The 18,940-nt window shown below is 42.1% G+C and overlaps 1 protein-coding gene across 2 annotated transcripts; it reads right to left on the bottom strand.

Moving 5' to 3' along the window:
• Positions 1–1,572: 1,572 nt before the first annotated feature.
• On the bottom strand, positions 1,573–18,024 carry cbarpb (CACN subunit beta associated regulatory protein b). Of its 2 annotated transcripts, none has more exons than XM_088313900.1 (10): positions 17,889–18,024; positions 13,294–13,366; positions 12,451–12,587; positions 8,638–8,699; positions 8,014–8,176; positions 7,173–7,344; positions 6,903–7,046; positions 6,493–6,730; positions 5,434–5,614; positions 1,573–5,123 (listed from the first exon to the last, which is right to left on the bottom strand). In XM_088313900.1, exons 2-10 carry the CDS (start codon positions 13,339–13,341, stop codon positions 3,656–3,658), a joined length of 2,613 nt encoding a protein of 870 aa, XP_088170026.1. In that variant the 5' UTR covers positions 13,342–13,366; positions 17,889–18,024; the 3' UTR covers positions 1,573–3,655. The 2 variants fall into 2 exon arrangements, with proteins under 2 accessions (XP_088170026.1, XP_088170027.1); XM_088313901.1 differs by lacking the exon at positions 17,889–18,024 and adding an exon at positions 15,637–15,805.
• Positions 18,025–18,940: the final 916 nt, after the last annotated feature.

Here is an 18,940-nt window from a genome sequence, read left to right as displayed (position 1 = left end):
AAATCAATACACGTGATGGTAATTCCATTTTTACAACAACAAAAAAAAATAATTAGCAAATAAATGCAGAGAAAAAATACATTTAATTTTAAATGAAAGTGAACAAAAGCATCACAACATTCTATATATATCTTTGAAAAACCACAGTATTTAGAAAATAAAACATTAACAAGGTTTATTCATTTCATTTTTTTTAAGTTTGGCGGGCCGGATTAAAACGTTGAACGGGCCGCACGTGGCCCCCGGGCCGTAGTTTGCCCACACCTACTCTAGCTACTTTCGTAAGCACGTTTGGTCCAGCTGCCAACTTTGTTCGTGTTAACGTTTGACTTATGTACTGGTACTGACAAACCTGTTCCTGTGCTCTGAAGTCGCTATCGTAGGTGCATAGTGAAACACTTGTGTACTCAATATATCGATGTCTAAACACAAAAAGCTACCTGAAATTCTTGTTCAATAAACCCCTCTGGGTTGTGTGTTTTAGGGCAGTTTTAGTGTCAGAGAGAACACCTGTCCAAACAACCAAACAACCAACTGCAATCGAGACAGGGCAGGTGTGGAGATGAAATTGATCAATTTCTGACATTTTAAGCATTAAGATGGAAGTCTTACACTGTAAATTTAGGACTGTACATGGTGTCATATATATATATATATATAATTTATTGATTAGTAGTTTGCCTGAAAATAGCCACTTATTAGTTAGAACAAATTGTGAACACTTGTGCAACCACATTATTTCAATGGCCGTCACGAACACTCAAACTGGGATTATGCATCCAGGGAGTCGATGCGATGACATTCGAGGAAAAAAAATAATCATAATAAAGAACAAGCTGCTGCCCCAGCTACTTATTTGAAATTACTTCCTTCCATCAGTGCTATTGTTCTCCTAATGAGCCTCCGAGTCCACTCAGCCTTGAGAGGCGAGAGATCTAATCTGGGCAGCCTGGAAAAGGAGCATCAGCCTCACCATAGAGCCCAATCAAAGCGAGAGATGAGGCTCATTTATTTCCTCTTCTGAGGAGGTCAAGTGATTGGCTTGGCTTGTTTGTACGCTCTCTCAACAGGATTGAATTACGCTTTACGCAGAAGAGTCATTCTTATTTCTCACGCTCATTCTAAGAACGCAATCACCATTTTGTTTTTGCTTTGGGTTCATAAAAAAAAATTCATGCAAAGATGCAACACAGGAATGACTGAAAAACACAGTGATGTGCATGCCGGGCCAATGGATGGTGATCATAGATAATTGTGTACAAAATAATAATGCCTTTATTAGTCCCACAATGGGGAAATTCGAGATTCGAACCCAGGCCTCCTGGGGAGACTGGGTCCTGAACGCGGCGCCTTAGACCACTCGGCCATCCTGGCAGCCACGAGATTCGAACCCAGGCCTCCTGGGGAGACTGCGTCCGGAACGCGGCGCCTTAGACCACTCGGCCATCCTGATGATCCAAATGATCAATATTATAATCATAAATTCGGCAAAATTGATGAGCCACCCAATTGAGGGCCATCATAGGTGAGATTTAAGCGAAGTAAAACTTTACACACAAACAACAGCACCAATCTCAGTCAAGTTTGTTTATTTTATCTCTGCAGTATATATGCAATAATGTAAACAGTCAAATCTGTTGATTTGATTTTAAAAGGAAAAAAGAAATCGACTCTCTAACCGGCTCACTATTGACAGTCCTCAGTGGACCATGTTTTCCGAGACCTGTCCTCATGCTCACAAGGGTCACGGACGTGCCAGAGTCTATCACAGCTGCCTTTGGTGCGAGAGGCAGGGAACACCCTGAACTAAGCATCAGCACCTCGCAGGGCAAGGATCCATAATAAATTCTGCCAAAACTATATCTCATAGCAAACACATCCAGTTACCACTAATCTGAACGTGAACTGAGTTTTCAGCACAATCAAAACCAAACTGGTGAGTTATTTTTTAGTGCCAATGTGCTGTATCTTTACTTTCAGAGAATTGTATCCTTCAAACCTTAACTGCAGATGCACCGCGATGCATCAGGCTCAAAAAGAAGCAGACTCGAAATGAGGGTTTCCCCTCTGCTGTTGTGATTTATATTCAACACCACACTCTGCAGAGGCTCCCCTCGCTGCACGTGAGGCAGGAAGCCCCGGGGGAATTGTGTTCTATCATCAAAACAGGCTTATAATCAAGCAAAGAGATCTCACAGAAAAAAAAAAGATTGGCTATTGGGTGCATTATTTGGCAGGCATCTCCTCTGCTCTTACCTTTCCCGGGAGCAGACGAGGATACATGGATAGGAGGTCAGATGCAAGGCAAGGCAAATAAAGCCCTTTCTGTTGAGCCTCATGCGCAAGAAATCATGCCTTTCATAAAAATCCAACCGCCCCCAAAAAAACAACCCCTCAAACGACCGTGAGAGCGAACCTTTTACCTCACTGTTGTCGCAAAACTGCAAACCTTCACAATACCAGAACTGGACCGAGAGTACCTAAAATAGTCCATAGTCCAGTGTTGTTTAAAAACATGGATTGGCATGTCTAGCACGTTCACACTCAAAGCACGTACAAAAATATATTATAGGTGAAAAACAACATTGAAGCAGATTCTGAGAGAAAATCTATGACGCTTTGAAAACTACATGAACACCATGTCTGGAAAATCACGCACTGGTTTCAAGTGAGCTCTAATAGGAGAAATACTAGCAACTAGCTAGCTAGCTACCAATGGAAAGTATTAGCGTTTTCTAATGCAAACTGATACTTGTGTCTGTTTACATACAGTAAAGTACAAACCCCGTCAAAGAAGGTGAGAGTCCCAACTAATTATTGGGAAAACTAATCCGAACAACTAGCTTAACCTGAAACTCCTGGTGGATTTTGGCGCACGCCGGAAAATATTCTATATTTGGGTCTATGAAAGTCATCACATTGTTTTAAACAGTAGGCTTGAAATAACGACTACTGTGACATAGAGGAAAAACAAATCTCATATAAATAGTGATAAAAATAACTTAATTTAAAACAGTATTTTGTTATAGATTTGTCTACACCAGTACCACTTTACTTGCCACATGCGGACCAGCTACACCATTCCATAACATAACATAACGATACTCACGAGAAGACAGGAACAAAAAAAACAAAAAAATACAACTGTGTCACTTTTGACCTAGAAAATGACACAAATAAGACTCTTGAATTACCACCAAGCGATACAGTTTGATTCATTTTGGTATGATGCTCCATTTTCTTTTTCGGTTCTTACGCTCCAAGGTTGAAAAGGGGATATGAAAACAGTTCTGTTTTAGTGAGAGTACAGAATTGTTTGATAGTGGCAGCTTGGAGCTGTCACAGAGGCGTTGTAACTTGTGCGTGACAACGGAAGACAAAAAAAAATAGGAGGCATTTAAAAATCGCGGATAGAAATGTTCTCGTTTGCATACGCATGCAGCACTAGACTTTTAAATTAGGGGTAATACTGTCACATTCGAATGATGTCTGTCGAGATAAGGGCTTAATGTTCCAAACATTACCAAAGCAAACCAAACTGAACTGTACCGCCTGGTTGGTTTGTTTATCAAATTGTAAATTCATTGTGAATCATCATCACAGAGCCATGATTGTGTATCAGCAGCTGTGGGGTCGACCGTGAAGCCGAGTGGAGCTACACAGGACTGTGGTCTGGAGAAGCATGGATAGCCGTCACCGTCAAACACTCGGTCGCTGTGTCCTTGGTCCTTCGAAGGCTCGTATATAGCCTCTCGTCCAGGTTAGCCGTCAATTTGTCCGTGAGCTCCGCCGTGATGGTTTGTGGGCCATAGCCTGAGGAGTCGGGCGGTTGGAGGGGCGACCGCTCGTCCAAAGGTTCTAAGGGGTGTCCGGGTGGTTTGCTGTCCTCTTGAGTTTCTGGGTGCTCACTCTGCCCTTCGTCTTTCTCGGAGCTGGATGGCTGGAGATGTGACGATGAGATCTGATCTTCGGTGGAATCTTGCTCGTTCTCCTTCCCTGCAGCCACGCCAGTTGTAGTCTCTTTCTTTGGAGTTTGGGGAGTGCTGCTGTCGCTGGTCTCTTCGTCGGGGGCACTGACAATGCGGGGGAGCATGCTATGGTAACTCGTATCCATCGGGCAATTAACACTATCACCCCTCCGTAGTGGAGTCCGTTGTCTCTCGAAAGAGGAATGGAAGTGCCTGACACCGGGGTCGCTCCACTGTTTGTGCCGCTGCCACTGCTTTCGTAGATGAATTCGGGAGCGGTGCTTCTTTAGCGGTGACTCCTGCTGATCGAATTGAGGGTCATGACGGAGAAACTCATGGAAGAGCGCATCCGTTTTCTCATCGATGCTGTAGTCTCTCCGATGAAGGGTTGCGGGTTGAGTGGGGGGTTGCGAAGCCTCCCGAGGGGTGATCATCTGGCCGTATGGAAACCAGCTCTGTGGACCAACACCCGTTTCTACGGAAACGCCCCCACTGGCGCCCAGCAATAGCTCGTCTGGCTCCTCCTCATAGAGGTGAGACTCGAAGCTCTCGCCAATCGTGCCAGATCGCCCAGCTTTGGTGAAGTGGTGCCTCTTCTCATGGGCTGTTCTCTCTTTCGGGCTGCTGCTTCCAAACATCCGCAAATCTTCAGGACCACGAAAAGGGGCCTCGATTGACGCGTAGCCACTATCCATTTGCAGCAATTTACGAGTAGACGTCTCGCCATCGCTCCCGCCTCGCTCAGATTCAGTACTTTGCTGTTTCCTATTTCTTGCTTCCTTTGCCCCCAATGTCTCATCCATGAACACTAAAAACTCCTTGTCATCTTCTGCACCTTCTGTTTCATCCCCTAAATCTTGGGATGAGCAGCTGGGGAGCTCTTCCCTTTCTTTTTCTGTACAAACGCTGTCAGCATCGCTGCAGACAGAGTTCCGATCATTATTGCTGCTTTGGTCAGAGGCAGCATATTGTTCCAGTGATGCACGTAAGTTCCAAATGTCTCTGTAAAGTGTTTGGGGATCCTGGAGTGCTAGAGGCTCAGAGCTTCCCCTTGTCCCGAGGGAAAGCCCTTCATCTTGAGGATCAGGGGACAGGCCAATTACCCCTGGTCCAGTATGGCTGCAGGTGGGCTCCACCATCACCTCAACCTCTACCCTGTGGTTGCACACAGGTAAAGAGGGAAAGCAAACACGCAAAACGCCAATGTCAGAACATTACTGAACATGACATTCATCGGCGACACGGCTGTTTTCACAGGGCACGGAATGATTTTTATGATTTGCAATGGCTGCCGTGGTATGTCCTTTCGCTTATCTTAGCTGAGTATCACAGTATTTAGCAACCTGTTTGAATGTAAGAACTGGAACCCAGAGCCTGTGGGATACCGTCCATCGCTGAACATTTTTTTGACATGATTGCAAAGCAAAGCAGTGGACAGGATGAATGGCAAGGGAATTAAAGATACCTGCCGAGGGAAGGGGGTGGTGCAGATGGAGAGGATGGCACAGGCCGGCCGGGACAATAGGCCATGTCTTGGGTGCGGGCGATGTACTGGATGAGGTCAATATGGTGTGTGTCGCTGTCGTCTTGGTCCATGCTCTCGCTGGCGGCTCGTTGACGTTGGAACTGCCTTCTCTTCGGTGAGCCTGACTCGCGGAAAACACAGAAAAGTAGAAGAGGAAGTTAAGAAAGTTTGGTGACAGGAGGCTGGGAAATGATACCTAATTCGGATTCAATCTATCATCAGCTGTTAAGGCATCTGAAGGAGATTTTGGGATCCTCTTTGGAGTCTTGGAATGAAAAACTGATCCTGCAGTAGATATTGCATGCGTGATGTGTGTGTGATGGCGAGGATGATTCACACAGGGGCTTAAATTGACTTGGAACAACCAAACTTGGAGTCACCAAGCCATCTGTCCTTTGTGTGTTTGTGCATATACAAACAATCAGAGTAGCCAGAAGGCCTCTCAACAGTTTGTTACCGTGGCACCCTGGTTCATTTTTGTCTTACGCCGAAGCAGCAAAGCCAAAAAAAAACAAATCAGTTTTGATCATAAACTCAGAGGGCAGATAGCAGTATTGAGCAGAATATGAACGCAATAGGTTATTATTGGTACATTGTTTTGTCACATTGCATGATGGACATAAAACCATGAGCATAGTTATGAAAATCAGCTTTGTGAAGATGAAGATGCTATGCCTCACTGATCTCTGGGAAAAAGAAAAACTCTCGCTGGTTTTTGGATTTGGTTGTGATATAATCTGCATTGCAACGCTGTAGTCATGTGAAAATCGTAAAGAATTTTATTGCTTCTGAGTTTGGAGTAAAATGGCTGGGAGCATTGAACATGACACATTTACGTTTGCACGTTTTGTACTTTGACTTCACATGTCTTTCTGAAAGGGTATTCACGAATAATTACAGAGACCGTTGAGAATTGGGCAGCTTTTCCTGTTTTCCGATAATTATTAAGATGATTGTTTTTTTACAGGAATTCACTTCATTGGATGGAATGTTTGTTACCTCTCATGTCCAAACTTGAAGCCCTCTGGCTGCTGTCCAGCTTCCATTTCTTAATCTTAAAATAGGGACTGGCTCCCTCCAGGCTCGCGTGGCGCCGCAGTTTAGTGAAGAATTGCTGTACTGGACCTTGGCCTCCTGCACCACCGGTCACAGGAGGGACAGTGCTGGTGGGGGCGGTCCCTCCTCCCATGCTGACGCTGCCGCCTCGGCCCCGGGACCCTGCTACGATCATCTCCATCTGAACAGACGGAAAAATGTAACTCTTTTTCCGCTCTAGGTTTTCTCCAGAGCAGAGCAGCAAACAGAACTTTAGAAATACAACAAATAAAGAGTATGAACAATTTAGGACCGAGCACAGACCCTTGAGGAACTCCGATATATTCGGTTTAATATAATTGTAGGTAACTCACAGATCCTCCGTTTGTCTTAGCAGTAGTATTTGCACTAAAAGTGGCGTCCACCCCAGTGGAGTTGAGGGTGTCCCCGGGGAGAGCAGAGCTGGAATTGGGGCTCAAGCTGGTCAGTGCAGTTTGCGGCAGGGGACACAGCATGGGCTGAAGGGGTACAAACACACTGTGAGTCTTTTTTATTCTAATGCATCATGAAACAAAGAATTCAACATTGGAGGAGGTCATGAGCGATGATGCAAAAGGGCTAAAGTAAGCGGTTGGGAGCGTCACCTGGAAGATGGAGAGTGCCGACTTGGCGACAGGGTGCGTTGTCATGGCGATGGTGTTCTCCGCTGAGTCGCACTCATGGATGGTGACTATCTTGAGCGCCGGGGGCGGAATATGGAGGTGTGTTAGCCGCGCGTTCTTTAGGTGGTGGAAGTCTCCCTCAGTCAGAGTGTATCTGAAATTAAAAAAAAAAAAATAATCATCACATATAGGGGTCGAGCAGAACCCCATTTCCACCGACCAGAATAGTTCAAGTCATGCTGACATGGTGCACATTTCTTTATGATTTCTCTGAAAATCGGAAGGGTACTAGAATAACTGAGCCTATCATAAATCAATAACCGATACTATAATATCCATAATGGATACGACACCACTTATTGGCACTCTACAGTGGGAGTTTTCTTTTACACATCCCTGGTGCACCTGACAATTTGGTGGCTTAAAGTAGACTAAACTTCAGACCAACTAAAAGCAGGTCTAAGTTTTGGTGCTGGTGGTGTAGCATGATTTCATTGAATCGAGGTACAGGCAGGCAGATTTTGCGCTCCACTGATATGTGTGGTGGACAGGGGCATGTTTTTTTCGCTCCTTCCAACATGCCAACATGATCTGAAGACTCCAAATTTTCCATTGACATGAATGTTCCAGTGAAGTTGTTTGTCTACATGTGCCCTGTGACTGGTTGCCGACCAGTCCTGGGTGCACCCTGCCTTTCGCCCAAAGTCAGCTGGGATAAGCTCCATCATACCTGCGACACTAATGAAGACACACGCCCTACAAAATGGATGCAGAGATGAATGTGGCCCAGCATGGACAACTCTCGTGTGGATTCCTCTCTAACCTGCGACCCTTCTCCTGGGCCTTCTTTCCGTGATCGAAGAGAGCGGCCTCGTTGAAGGAGACGCGACGGCCCGTGGTTCCCGTGGAAAGGAAGCGCTCTGTCTCCTGGTCGTGAGAGCTGGCCATTGACAGGCAGTCGGACTCGTCCACCCTGATAGTGATTTCTACCCAGAGACGAAAAAAAAATGATGAAAAATTGCAATTATGCGCAAGTGATTGCGGTTGTTTGATCATTTTACAGAAGGGAGCCATCTGATATATTGGCTGCTGACGGGTGAATCTCCTTCATAAAAAAATGCCTGAGAAAATCAGTTTCATGTTGCCTTTTATTAAATCATTTTCTGCAGAGACAGAGTTCATTCAGTGGTCCGCAGAGTAGCAGAATGTGTTGTAGGCACTGCGCGAGCGCTTTGAGCAACTCGCTCGAAAAATTGCAGTCTTTTTTTTTTTTTTAATGTAATACATTAGACTTTGTGCTGACATGATAAAAGCGTCACTATGCCCTGCATCTTTCTCCCATCGCTCCTCCTTCTATCAAACGCTGTAAGGGGGGGGGGGGGGGACACACACACACACACATGCACACACCCCCCCACACACACACACACACACCACCCACGCTTACCATGGGTGGGCTGAGACTCCTCCGTGTATGTAGCGTTGGTTTTCTCTGCATCATCGCTGCCACTGCGGCACAAAAAAAAAAAAACAACATTTAAATCCATTACACTGCTCTGTCTTGTTTTCACATCAAACTACAGAGACAAATATACAAGCTGATGCTTCAATCACCCGTTTGAAAAATAGCTCCCAGACAAGGGGGGCTAAATCAGTCAGAAAGTGCTTTATCAGCTTGCACTTTATCACAAGCCCCACAAGTCGATCCACAACTCATGTTGCATTCAAGTGCAGTTTGTCTTACATCGGTACATCACCATAACTTGTGTAACAGATTCATAACACAAAGCGATGCATATTGTCACGGTACAAGTGAGTGATAATCTCTAGAATTGAAGAAAACCATTGATGATGCATAACTATTTCATGTGGATTGAACACAATGCAATCTTGTTCACTGGCGCCCACGTCACTCACCAGGCAAGACCGTACCATATACTCTCAACGTCACAGATACTACTGTCGAACATGGGGATTGCAACCCTATTACTGCAAATTTGTAAAAAGGAACAACTGCATGCTTTTAACTTTTTTTTCCTGCTTTTTGTACATTTACGGCCATAAGGGGTGTTAATTGGAGAAGCATCGTGTAGGACGAGTAGAATATATACTACTTTAGAATATGCAGGCGCTCATTTAAAGCTGTGAAACCATTCATATTGCGGAACATACACTTAAGTTAGAATGTAAGGGAAGTAAAACTAAACAACTGAGATAATCTGGTTGCATAAGTGTGCACACCCTGTTTTAACTGGGGATGTGACTGCTAACAATTCACCATATTCAGAGTCATGGGAGTCAACACACACCCGCTACCGTTTAAAGTGCCACTGATTAACCCGAATAATAAATAATCAGATGTTCGAGCAGGCTTTTCCGGACTTTTTGCACGTGTGTACTCCTTTACCTCAAATTGAATGATGAATTTTAACCGATACATTAATAGCACACTTAAAATGCGCCTTTAAAATGTTCACCTACAGAATTAATTATTTATATTTCTGTTATTTCCTATGGGAAAAATGATTCGGGCAACAAAGTGGAGGTCAACCAGAGTCACGGAATAGATTGTGCTCCACTTTAGAGGTTCTACTCTGAGTTTACCAAAACACCACGATAAATAAAACAGTAATAATGAGCGCATGTGATTTCATAAATAAATTTCCACGGATATGATCCAAGTAAAAATCCAATTGCAAGTGTGACATAATAAAAACAACAGGCTTTAGTCCCATCCACTGCATCTGGCATCTTTGCTTGCCTTGCTCCATCCAAGTGAAATCCCATGCCTGCCATTTACTTTATGAGGAAGTGAAAAGAGCATGAAATCCCCTTCCAGTCATTTCCCTCCATCTTATTTCTTGGTGCCGAGCTATGAGCTCCATGCATGTGGGTGCGTTATGGGTGTCATCCCAGATCTCAGCTTCATTTTGTCTTTCATTTCCTGTGTGGCTCCCACAGTTTTCATGTCAGTGGAAGTGTGTGAACGTGTGTTTGCAATGTCTCCACGCGTGCACAAAGCAGAGAGGCGTGTGGTGCGGCGGCGGGGTGAGATTAATCACCGCCGATGGCTGCAATGAAATCTCATTACACTCGTCATTTGTACCAGTCTGGCTGATCGTGCGCTGCTCTCAGCCGCCAAAGCCTTCCTTGCCTTTTGGTGGCTTCGTGCTCAGTTTATATGCTGTGTTCATATTTTGGAAGTGCGGGGCATTCGTATGTGCAGCTGTAAAATATTAACAAATAAATACATAAATAAATAAACACCTTGCAAAAAAAATGTCTATATGCTTGTGAAGTAATCACACTAACGACGCTTTTGGGACTTTTGCACACTGGATTTTTGTGCAGCGAAGGTTCATGTGCAATTCCAATGAACCTGATCTAGTATGCAAGTACTGTAGGCATATTTAATAAATGAGATGTCTTGAAGAAAGAATTTGCATGTGAACCGGTCAAACATGTTGAAAATGAGGCAGTTTCTCAACCATCAGCACCAAATTGTGTTACACCAAACTGCACAGCTACAGTAAATCGGATTTTTTACAACCAGAATTCTTAACGTGTACATACTGTACGTACAATAAATACTGGACATTGTGTGTTGCGTAGGTGAGTGTGCGTGGTTTACAGATCTTGTTATTGCACTGTTTTATTTTGGGGGCGGGGGGTTATAAATAGTGTATCAATATTTGAAGATAATGAGCATTTGAAATACTAGTTAAGTGTTTTGGGCTCAAAGGGTAGCATCAATTATTGGCGGAAATTGACTGGTCTCGATCGTGCGCAAATTAAATAATATTGTGAGTAACGCACATTTTCACTGTGAATCTGGAGTGAGGTTGTCATAAATAGGAAGTGCTTTACGTTTAGGAATCCTTCAGAGTGGATTCATTGTGAAGATCATAAATCTCCCATTGTGACTCGTGCCTAGCAACAAGTTGAATTATGAATCATAGAGGCGAGCGTTTGTCTGTGGGTGTGAGGTGCACCTCCCCTAAGGGGCTTCCTTCACACCTTGCATGACTACGTTTCCTCATTCTTTGTCTTGCTCAGTCCAGAAAGGGACCACACGAACACATGCACGCCATTTTTTAATTTTTGTACCATTTTCGATTGTTACATCTACAGAGGAACCTCGCTTTTCATAATTAAGCTGTTCCAAAAAGATATCAGACTAAAACTGAATTGTCCAAAAACTGAAGCAATATTTTCATAGGAAAACATACAAAACCAATAAATTGAATCAAAGCATCAAATATTTAAAAAAATAAAAATAATATATATATATATATATATATATGTATATATATATATATATATATATATATATACATATATATATATATACATACATTTTACATAGAATAACTATAATTTAAAATATAGAAAGCAAAGTAGAGGTGCAAGGATTAATCAAATGATTAACAACTAATGGATTATCAAATTAATCAATAATTATTTGGAAAATCGATTAATCATATGGGCACCTTGTTCAATTCAAAATTGTCCATATCGGTGGAATTTCAGACTCAACTGCAAATCTCGGATTTCTGTAGTTCCCCATAAAAGCAGGCTGATGATTATATTCATTTTTTTTTTTAAAAAGACATCTGCAAACATCAGTTTTTTTTTCTTTAATTTTTGCATTTTGTGTCAATTTGAAATAATCTCTTGGGATTTTTTAAATTAAATTAAATTACTAAAATAATCGTTAGTCGCACCCTAGAGCAATGTGAAATAAGTTGATAAATGACCATTAAACATCATTTTTTTTTCTAATGAGTGAATGAATTTGATGGTGTTTCTAGTCTTTTTTATCAATGGACCGGCCGGCACTTGGCTCTTCGTTTCAACCCCTCGTTGCTTATTGAACCGTCACACTCAATAAATAAACAAAAAACTTTCTAAATACTTCCGATGAACATGCTAGGTGACGCTCACTCAACAAGGAAATACTCAAGAAAGGTGTGCATGCACATGAGAAGCTTTGCGTGGGTGCTCGATTCCAGGAAACGAGAGATTGAGTAACTCGGGCAGCGGATCACTTTCGTATGGAACATTTGCAACTGGATGAAAACCGAGTGGATGTACAAATCTACATAGTAGATCAAAGGCAGTGATTCTTAAACATTTTACACAATTATTACATCATAAAATACTTGGCTTTCCCAGAGCCGCCATCATGATGACATTAAAATTAAATTACACATTTACAAGTGACGTCCGAACCCCAAAATAAATTCTTTCATTTTCCTACCTGTTGCAGCATTGACCTCCTCCTCGGCAGCAGCGGCGGCAGGTGATGAGGACGATGGAGACAAAGATCAAGGTCCCCACCAGGAAGATGGACAGGATCACCAGGAGAAGCACATAGCCATCCTGCTGCTCCTCCGTCTCCAGAGATATGATTAGACAGGGTTGGACATTAACAGTGGCCCGATGGCCAAGGACCAGCAGGTGATGGTGTCCGGCCAATATTTTTTCCACAAATCTACACTATTGGTGAGTCCACATGTGTAAATATTCATACTCGTATGTACTCACGAGCATTTTTATGAATTTGGTTAAGTATTGTTTTAAATCACAATGGATGGAAATGGATCGTGTGGAGATTGTGTTTTTTTTTTTTTTTAATTGCTGACTTGATAGCCTACAGATGCTACAAAGTTGCATGTATTGTGGCCACTAACACTACACGCTTCTTCACTTCAGCCACAGGTAGCCTGACATATAAATACAAATTTTGTTCAGAAGTGTTTTAAGTCACATTAGCCGTATACTGTTGAGTGAAGAGTGTGGAATGTTTTTTTCAAGCTGCTGCCTTGATCCCATTCATGGCCTACATATATAAAATTGCGAATTTTGAAAAGTATATTTTTAAATCAGGTTCTGGCAGGGGCATCGCACAAAAAGGCTTAATGTCAGAGAAATAAATCGATACCGACAGACAACTTGTTTCTTTGTGAGGGGAAATTAAATTTGGGATTGGATCACTGATTTACTAAAGCCGGATCCAGGTCAGGAAGTTGTTTATTAACGAGGGCAGTGTGGATGCACCAAACGTACAAACACAGGAAGTTTGACATGAGACCAGACTCACAGTGGTGTTTTCTGGTTGGATGTTCCAGACGGTAGACTCATAGCTCATGGTCCAGGCCAACTATGGAGTCCCCCTGAGAGACAACACACACAGAGGAAATTACTGTTACGGGAACTGCTCCTCAAGTCACAGAAGTCAACGCACAACAGACGGGCGGGTTGCCTTTTTATCTCTGCTAAATACCCACGATCCCTTGCTTGCATAAAATCAAGTCAGCAAACAAGAGAGATGGCAGTTACGGTACACATATAGCGATTGCACGTGAATGCTGAGAGCCGCCATTGACGATCGGAGTGGAAGTAAGAAATGAACTGAGGACTCGAACCCAGCTCAGTGCATCATAGCGATCTGAGGGGACGCTTAAGGCAAAACCATATTCCAGCTATGAGCTTCTTGACCTATACAGCAATGAAGCACATTAGGAGCGTGGGTAATAATTCATAAATCGATTAATTGTTTGTAAAATAGAAAAAATTTTTTAGATTAGGTGGGGTTGATTGTTGAAGAATCGTTATGAAGAAACTGAAGAAAAGACTCAGTGAGCAGTAGCCCACATATGTTCACGATGGCAGCAACGTGACAGAATATGGAAACAGGAGTTCAGAACATTCAGTGAGATTCTTTAAAACGGGCTGAACAATTTTGAAATTGCAATTTTTAATTTTTACATTTCATATTGTGATTTAATATGTGATTATTTTTTAAAGGTCCTATTCCCATTTTTTTTTTAAACAAACACAAGTAATAAGTTAAAAGTAAGTAAGACATTTTGTCATGCGCACTGGCTGATATCAAGGCAAGTTCCAAGTCATTCAACTCACTTTGGAGTCCAATATCAAGTTTATTTGCAAGGAAGTATGACGTGCCATTGGCAGCTCAAATGCTTGATGATTGGATTGAATTTGACATTTGAGGCAAGAGTAGATGATCCAAATTCTAGTATTTTTCCTTTACTTTGCCTGTGCAAAGTGGATGAACACTCTTCTAAATTCACGTTATGAATGGTGTTGTTGTGTACAGAAGTTGATTTAGCATTAGCATACCAAGTTTAAGCAATTAATGGAAATTTAAGCAAGTACAAATATTTGAGACAATAAGTTATGTTTGTCAATTCAAATTGGAGCACAGTCCCGTCAGTATCGGTAACGTGCTTTCAAACTGTGGCCGACAAACACAAATCGAAAAGATCAAGGCCTTACCCACCGACTGCGTCTTATGCTACAAAAAAATGCTAAAACAAAACAATGTACATCTCTAAACTGTATACGCCTTTATATGTGACAGAAAATATACAAAGTAGACACACAAGCACATGGAACTTGACTTTAGATATAATTTGAGCTCATCCATTTTACAAAAACATAGATTTCAAAATGTAGCTAACTCTTCTTCAACTACATGGCAACAGTTGACGCTAACATTAGCTCTGACATCTTTGTGTTTAGCATTAAGGTGATAGCGTCGGCTTAAAGTGCTTCTGTAAGCTAAGATACGTTATCCTACTCTTCTAAACTTCGAATGATCTCGTCTCAATTTACTCCATGTGCAATCCGAGCCTGCTGAATGAAAACAAAGCAATTTTTGAAATGTATGATGGCAACAGGTGTATGCACGGATCAATTGTACCTTCAGCCGTTTAGTGTAAGAGCATTTCATTGGGCTGACATACAGTAGATAGAAGAACCAATATATACTATTTGTGGCAAATAAAAAATAATATTCAGACCAACTAAATGAAATTGGATGCTCTCTCATGGCACACTTATGTGCCAAAGCTGTTATTGGAATCACTGTTCTAGTGTAAACTTGGACTCAGTCTTTCCGTACAGTGTGAGCACTTGTATCGTTCCTAAACAACACTTATAAAAATGCACAGTTTATGCCCAATTTAAATGACACATTTTCCTCCATGAGGGATTTTAGTGGTGCAACTATAAGGTGTGTTTCATAATAAACACAAAAAGAACCGCTGTGGATGCTGGCCTGTGAGCAATCCCTTGCAAAATCCCAATTGTGAGCAGATCCGAGTCTGCCCCTCACGTGCTGCTCATGCATGCGTTTAATCATCGGCCAAAACGGAAAAGCAAGGCATCTGAGTTGTGCAAATCATCAGCCAGCACGCCAGCACGGCGACTCGGCAGAATGTCTAATTACCTCCCCATCAAAGAAACACAAGCTCTTGCTACTAATCGGAAGCTGAGGTCCACTGCTGCTTGCTGCCTCTATGCCTTGCCTCCTTCAGATCATGACCATTAATCCTGCTACTGCAGCACCAATCACCCCCCCCCCCACCCCTCGACACCGACACACACCTATAAACACACACAGAACGTGGATACTCACCACAGCATGGAAGAAGCAACATGCCCGCCACTCACTGCAGCAACTTGAGCACTAGAGCCTGTGAATACAACCCTGTGCTCGCAGCCTGTCTAACGCTCCTGCTTGCTTCCACAGTCCTGATGGAGGGCAGTGCGCAGAAGCAGCAGTAGCATCAGAAGCAGCAGCACTGTGTGTGTGTGTGTGTGTGTGTGTGGCTTGAGAGAATCCGCCTCCATCCAAGCAAGATGAATGCCTCCCAACCCCCCAACCATCCTCCCTCAGCAGCGGCCCAGTGGCCTCGAAGCAACAGGACAGCGTGGAGGCACGGCTCGGATCATAACAAAGCGGCAGAACGCTCGCTTCTATGCCAAATTGGACATTACGTAAGGAAATGCACCTCGGATATAGCGGGCAGGCTCAAGTGAATGCCACATGAATGTATTATTCGTATATAAGACGTGTCTGGCAGCACGCGGAATGCGTGGTGCGCACATCTGTCTCGCAATTCTTAGCTTGGAGGTTCGCGTCTCAGCTCAGGCCTTACTCTAGTTTGTCCAGACACGCCAGCTTCCCAACGTGCATGTTGGTTAACTAAAGATGCGAAATTGTCAATAAGTGTGAATGTGAGTGGAAATGTCTGTCCTGTATGTGCTCTGTGATTAACTAGCAGCCAGTCCAGGATGTTCTGCACCTCTTGGCCAAAGTCAGCTCGGATAAGCTCCAGCTCAACCGTGACCTTAATAGGACAAGCCTGATAGATAATTAGTGGATGAAAGTTTATCTTAATATGTTAATAGTCGTCATGCCTCAATAAGGTACGGGTAAAAGTCGGGTCAAATGAGTAATTCACTAAACAACCCAATTTATTGAGTTGTTTTGTACAAAACAACTCCAGTGCTTTTCTCAGTTCATATCGCCTGCATTTAGTTAGAACTGCCAAGCCCATATGAACTTGGTTGCTAACAAAAACAGCACCACCAAATGATGCACGTACAAATCTTTCAAATTAAAATGTGGATACCTGTGAATGTTTTCCGCACGCATTGTTAAAAATAATTTGGGGTCATGTGATTAGTGATATAGAGGTGCACCGTCGACCGTAGACAACTAATCGAGTATCAAATTAATCAATAAATATTTTGATAATTAATGGTTTTGAGGCCTTATTTTTTTATATTGTCAAAATGTTCCAAACTTCAGTCTCTCAGCCGTAAATATTCTGTAAGTCAGAATGATCGTTTTTTTTTTTTTTTTATCAAAATAAGACATTTGCAAACATTTGATTTTACTTTGAAAACCCTTTTTCCTGAGATTTTAAAGACCAAACTAGTAACTGAAGAATAATCACTTTGTACATTTTATTTTTGGGCAATTTGTTTTTTAATAAAGGGACACAAATGTATTGCATTTATCCAATTTGTTAAAATAACTTACTGCATTAACGCTTCATAAATAGTTATACACTGGTAATATTGTTTAATATCATCTAAAAAATGTGTTGGTATAAATTAAGGCCTCATTTCTATATATAAATATATAATACAGAGCAGTGACACTATAGGACAATGAACATGCACTTTGTATTTGCTTCTATTTTGGATCATTGGGTTTCATGAGTGGCACTACATTAGATCAAGTTATTATTATTATTATGCTTATTATTGCTTTGTTTTACCCTGCAGTCTGCAGGCAGGTCGACATTGCAACGGAAACGTACTCGGTTGTATAATAAAAGCTGAATAAAGAACTAAGAGGAGACCTCACTTGAATAGCCCATGCCTAATTAACTGCACTTGTGACGTCCAATTTTTCTATTATGATTGACTAACATCTGCCGTTGAAAAGCGTTTTCGATGTTGACTGTTAAACCCTGACTATTTGCATTAACACGACACACTTCTTAAGAAACAAAAATATTCAATATTACTGCGGTTACACACCCGTGTACTGTACTTACTTACTTAATACAATGTAGGCTACACATAATGCATACATTATGCCAACACTGTACATCGTTGCATACTACTGTAGGCACTGCATATCAGAGTAACACTAAAATCTAAATGGTGCAGCCTTATTCAAGCAATAGTGATCAATTGCCAGCAATTTTGTTGACATTTAACGAGCATTAAAGATCAAAGAAGACAGAATCACGGTTGCGTCTCAATGCATGACGAATATAGCGATGTAGAGACTCGGCAGCATCGAAGGCAATGTATCCACATCAGGCTTCACAAAGAAACACACGTGTCCTACGCGTACATTGTACTCACCTTCTCTACCTGCGTGGTCCGGCCAGCGGCGGAGGGGGCAAAACACGGGAAAGTCTGCAGATAACAATTTTTAATGTGAAGATTTTTCAAACGGTTTAAGGTATTTATGAATGGAAGCCCCTCCGTTTAAGACACGCCCACCGGCTAGTCATAGACTCGCCAGGTGACGTCACCAGTGGGGTAAAGACAACTGGCTCCAGGGTTGACCAGAACGTATAGTTTCTCACCGAAAGTCCTGTACATTCATAACGTCCAAATGTATCCCCACTGCAACGTGGGATTTTTTATTTTTTCGTTAAATGAACAAATACAATTATAATAGTAACACAGTAAAAAGAGCAAATTTTTAATTTCACTGAGCAAAGAGGTACACTGAGCTGTGTTCTGTTTCTAGTAATAATATAGCGCCATAGTATTGCAAATTTATTTATAATATTCTATCTTTCTCTCTATCTATCTATCTTTCTTTCGTCACTACGGCCTCGTACTTCCGGTATTGTGCCCGTCCTGCCCGAAAGACTACATTACCCAGCAGCATTGTATTAAACTGTATTATGGCGCCATCTCCTGGCAAATTAATCAGAAATCAGAATCAGAAATCCCTTTATTGTCATTGTACTCAAGTGTGCAACGAGATTAGAGAGCTCCCCTCTCCAGTGCAATACAACAATAATAAAATATATAAATTTATCTTAACGTTACGGGTTCTGCTCACTCCAATAATATACGTTTTATTTATCTATCCAGCTAAAGTTTGTTTTCCATCATTTCAGACTTTTTTTTAAAGTTAAATGTACGGAAAAAATCAAAGTGAAAGTGAACAATCAAAGTGATCATGTGGGTAAGTATTACCACTACAACCATCAGTCAAAATAAGACAAATCAACAGTTTTGAACTCTTGGCGCGTTGGTCGCCTGTTGTAAATGTTCTTGACAAAATTTTGATATCAGAGGACGAGTAGAAGTCGAAACATGTTTTTTAGGCTGGATACCAACCGGTAGCATATATTTTTTTAAAGAGAGACACCTACCGGTGGATTTCTAAAGCTCTT

The sequence above is a fragment of the Idiotropiscis lumnitzeri genome, chromosome 13 (genome assembly GCF_059441095.1).
Source record: "Idiotropiscis lumnitzeri isolate Australia: NSW breed Sydney's pygmy pipehorse chromosome 13, RoL_Ilum_1.0, whole genome shotgun sequence".
Taxonomy (NCBI): Eukaryota; Metazoa; Chordata; class Actinopteri; order Syngnathiformes; family Syngnathidae; genus Idiotropiscis; species Idiotropiscis lumnitzeri.
The sequence above is the reverse complement of the archived record's forward strand: the minus strand, read 5'-3'. Positions and strand labels throughout refer to the sequence as shown.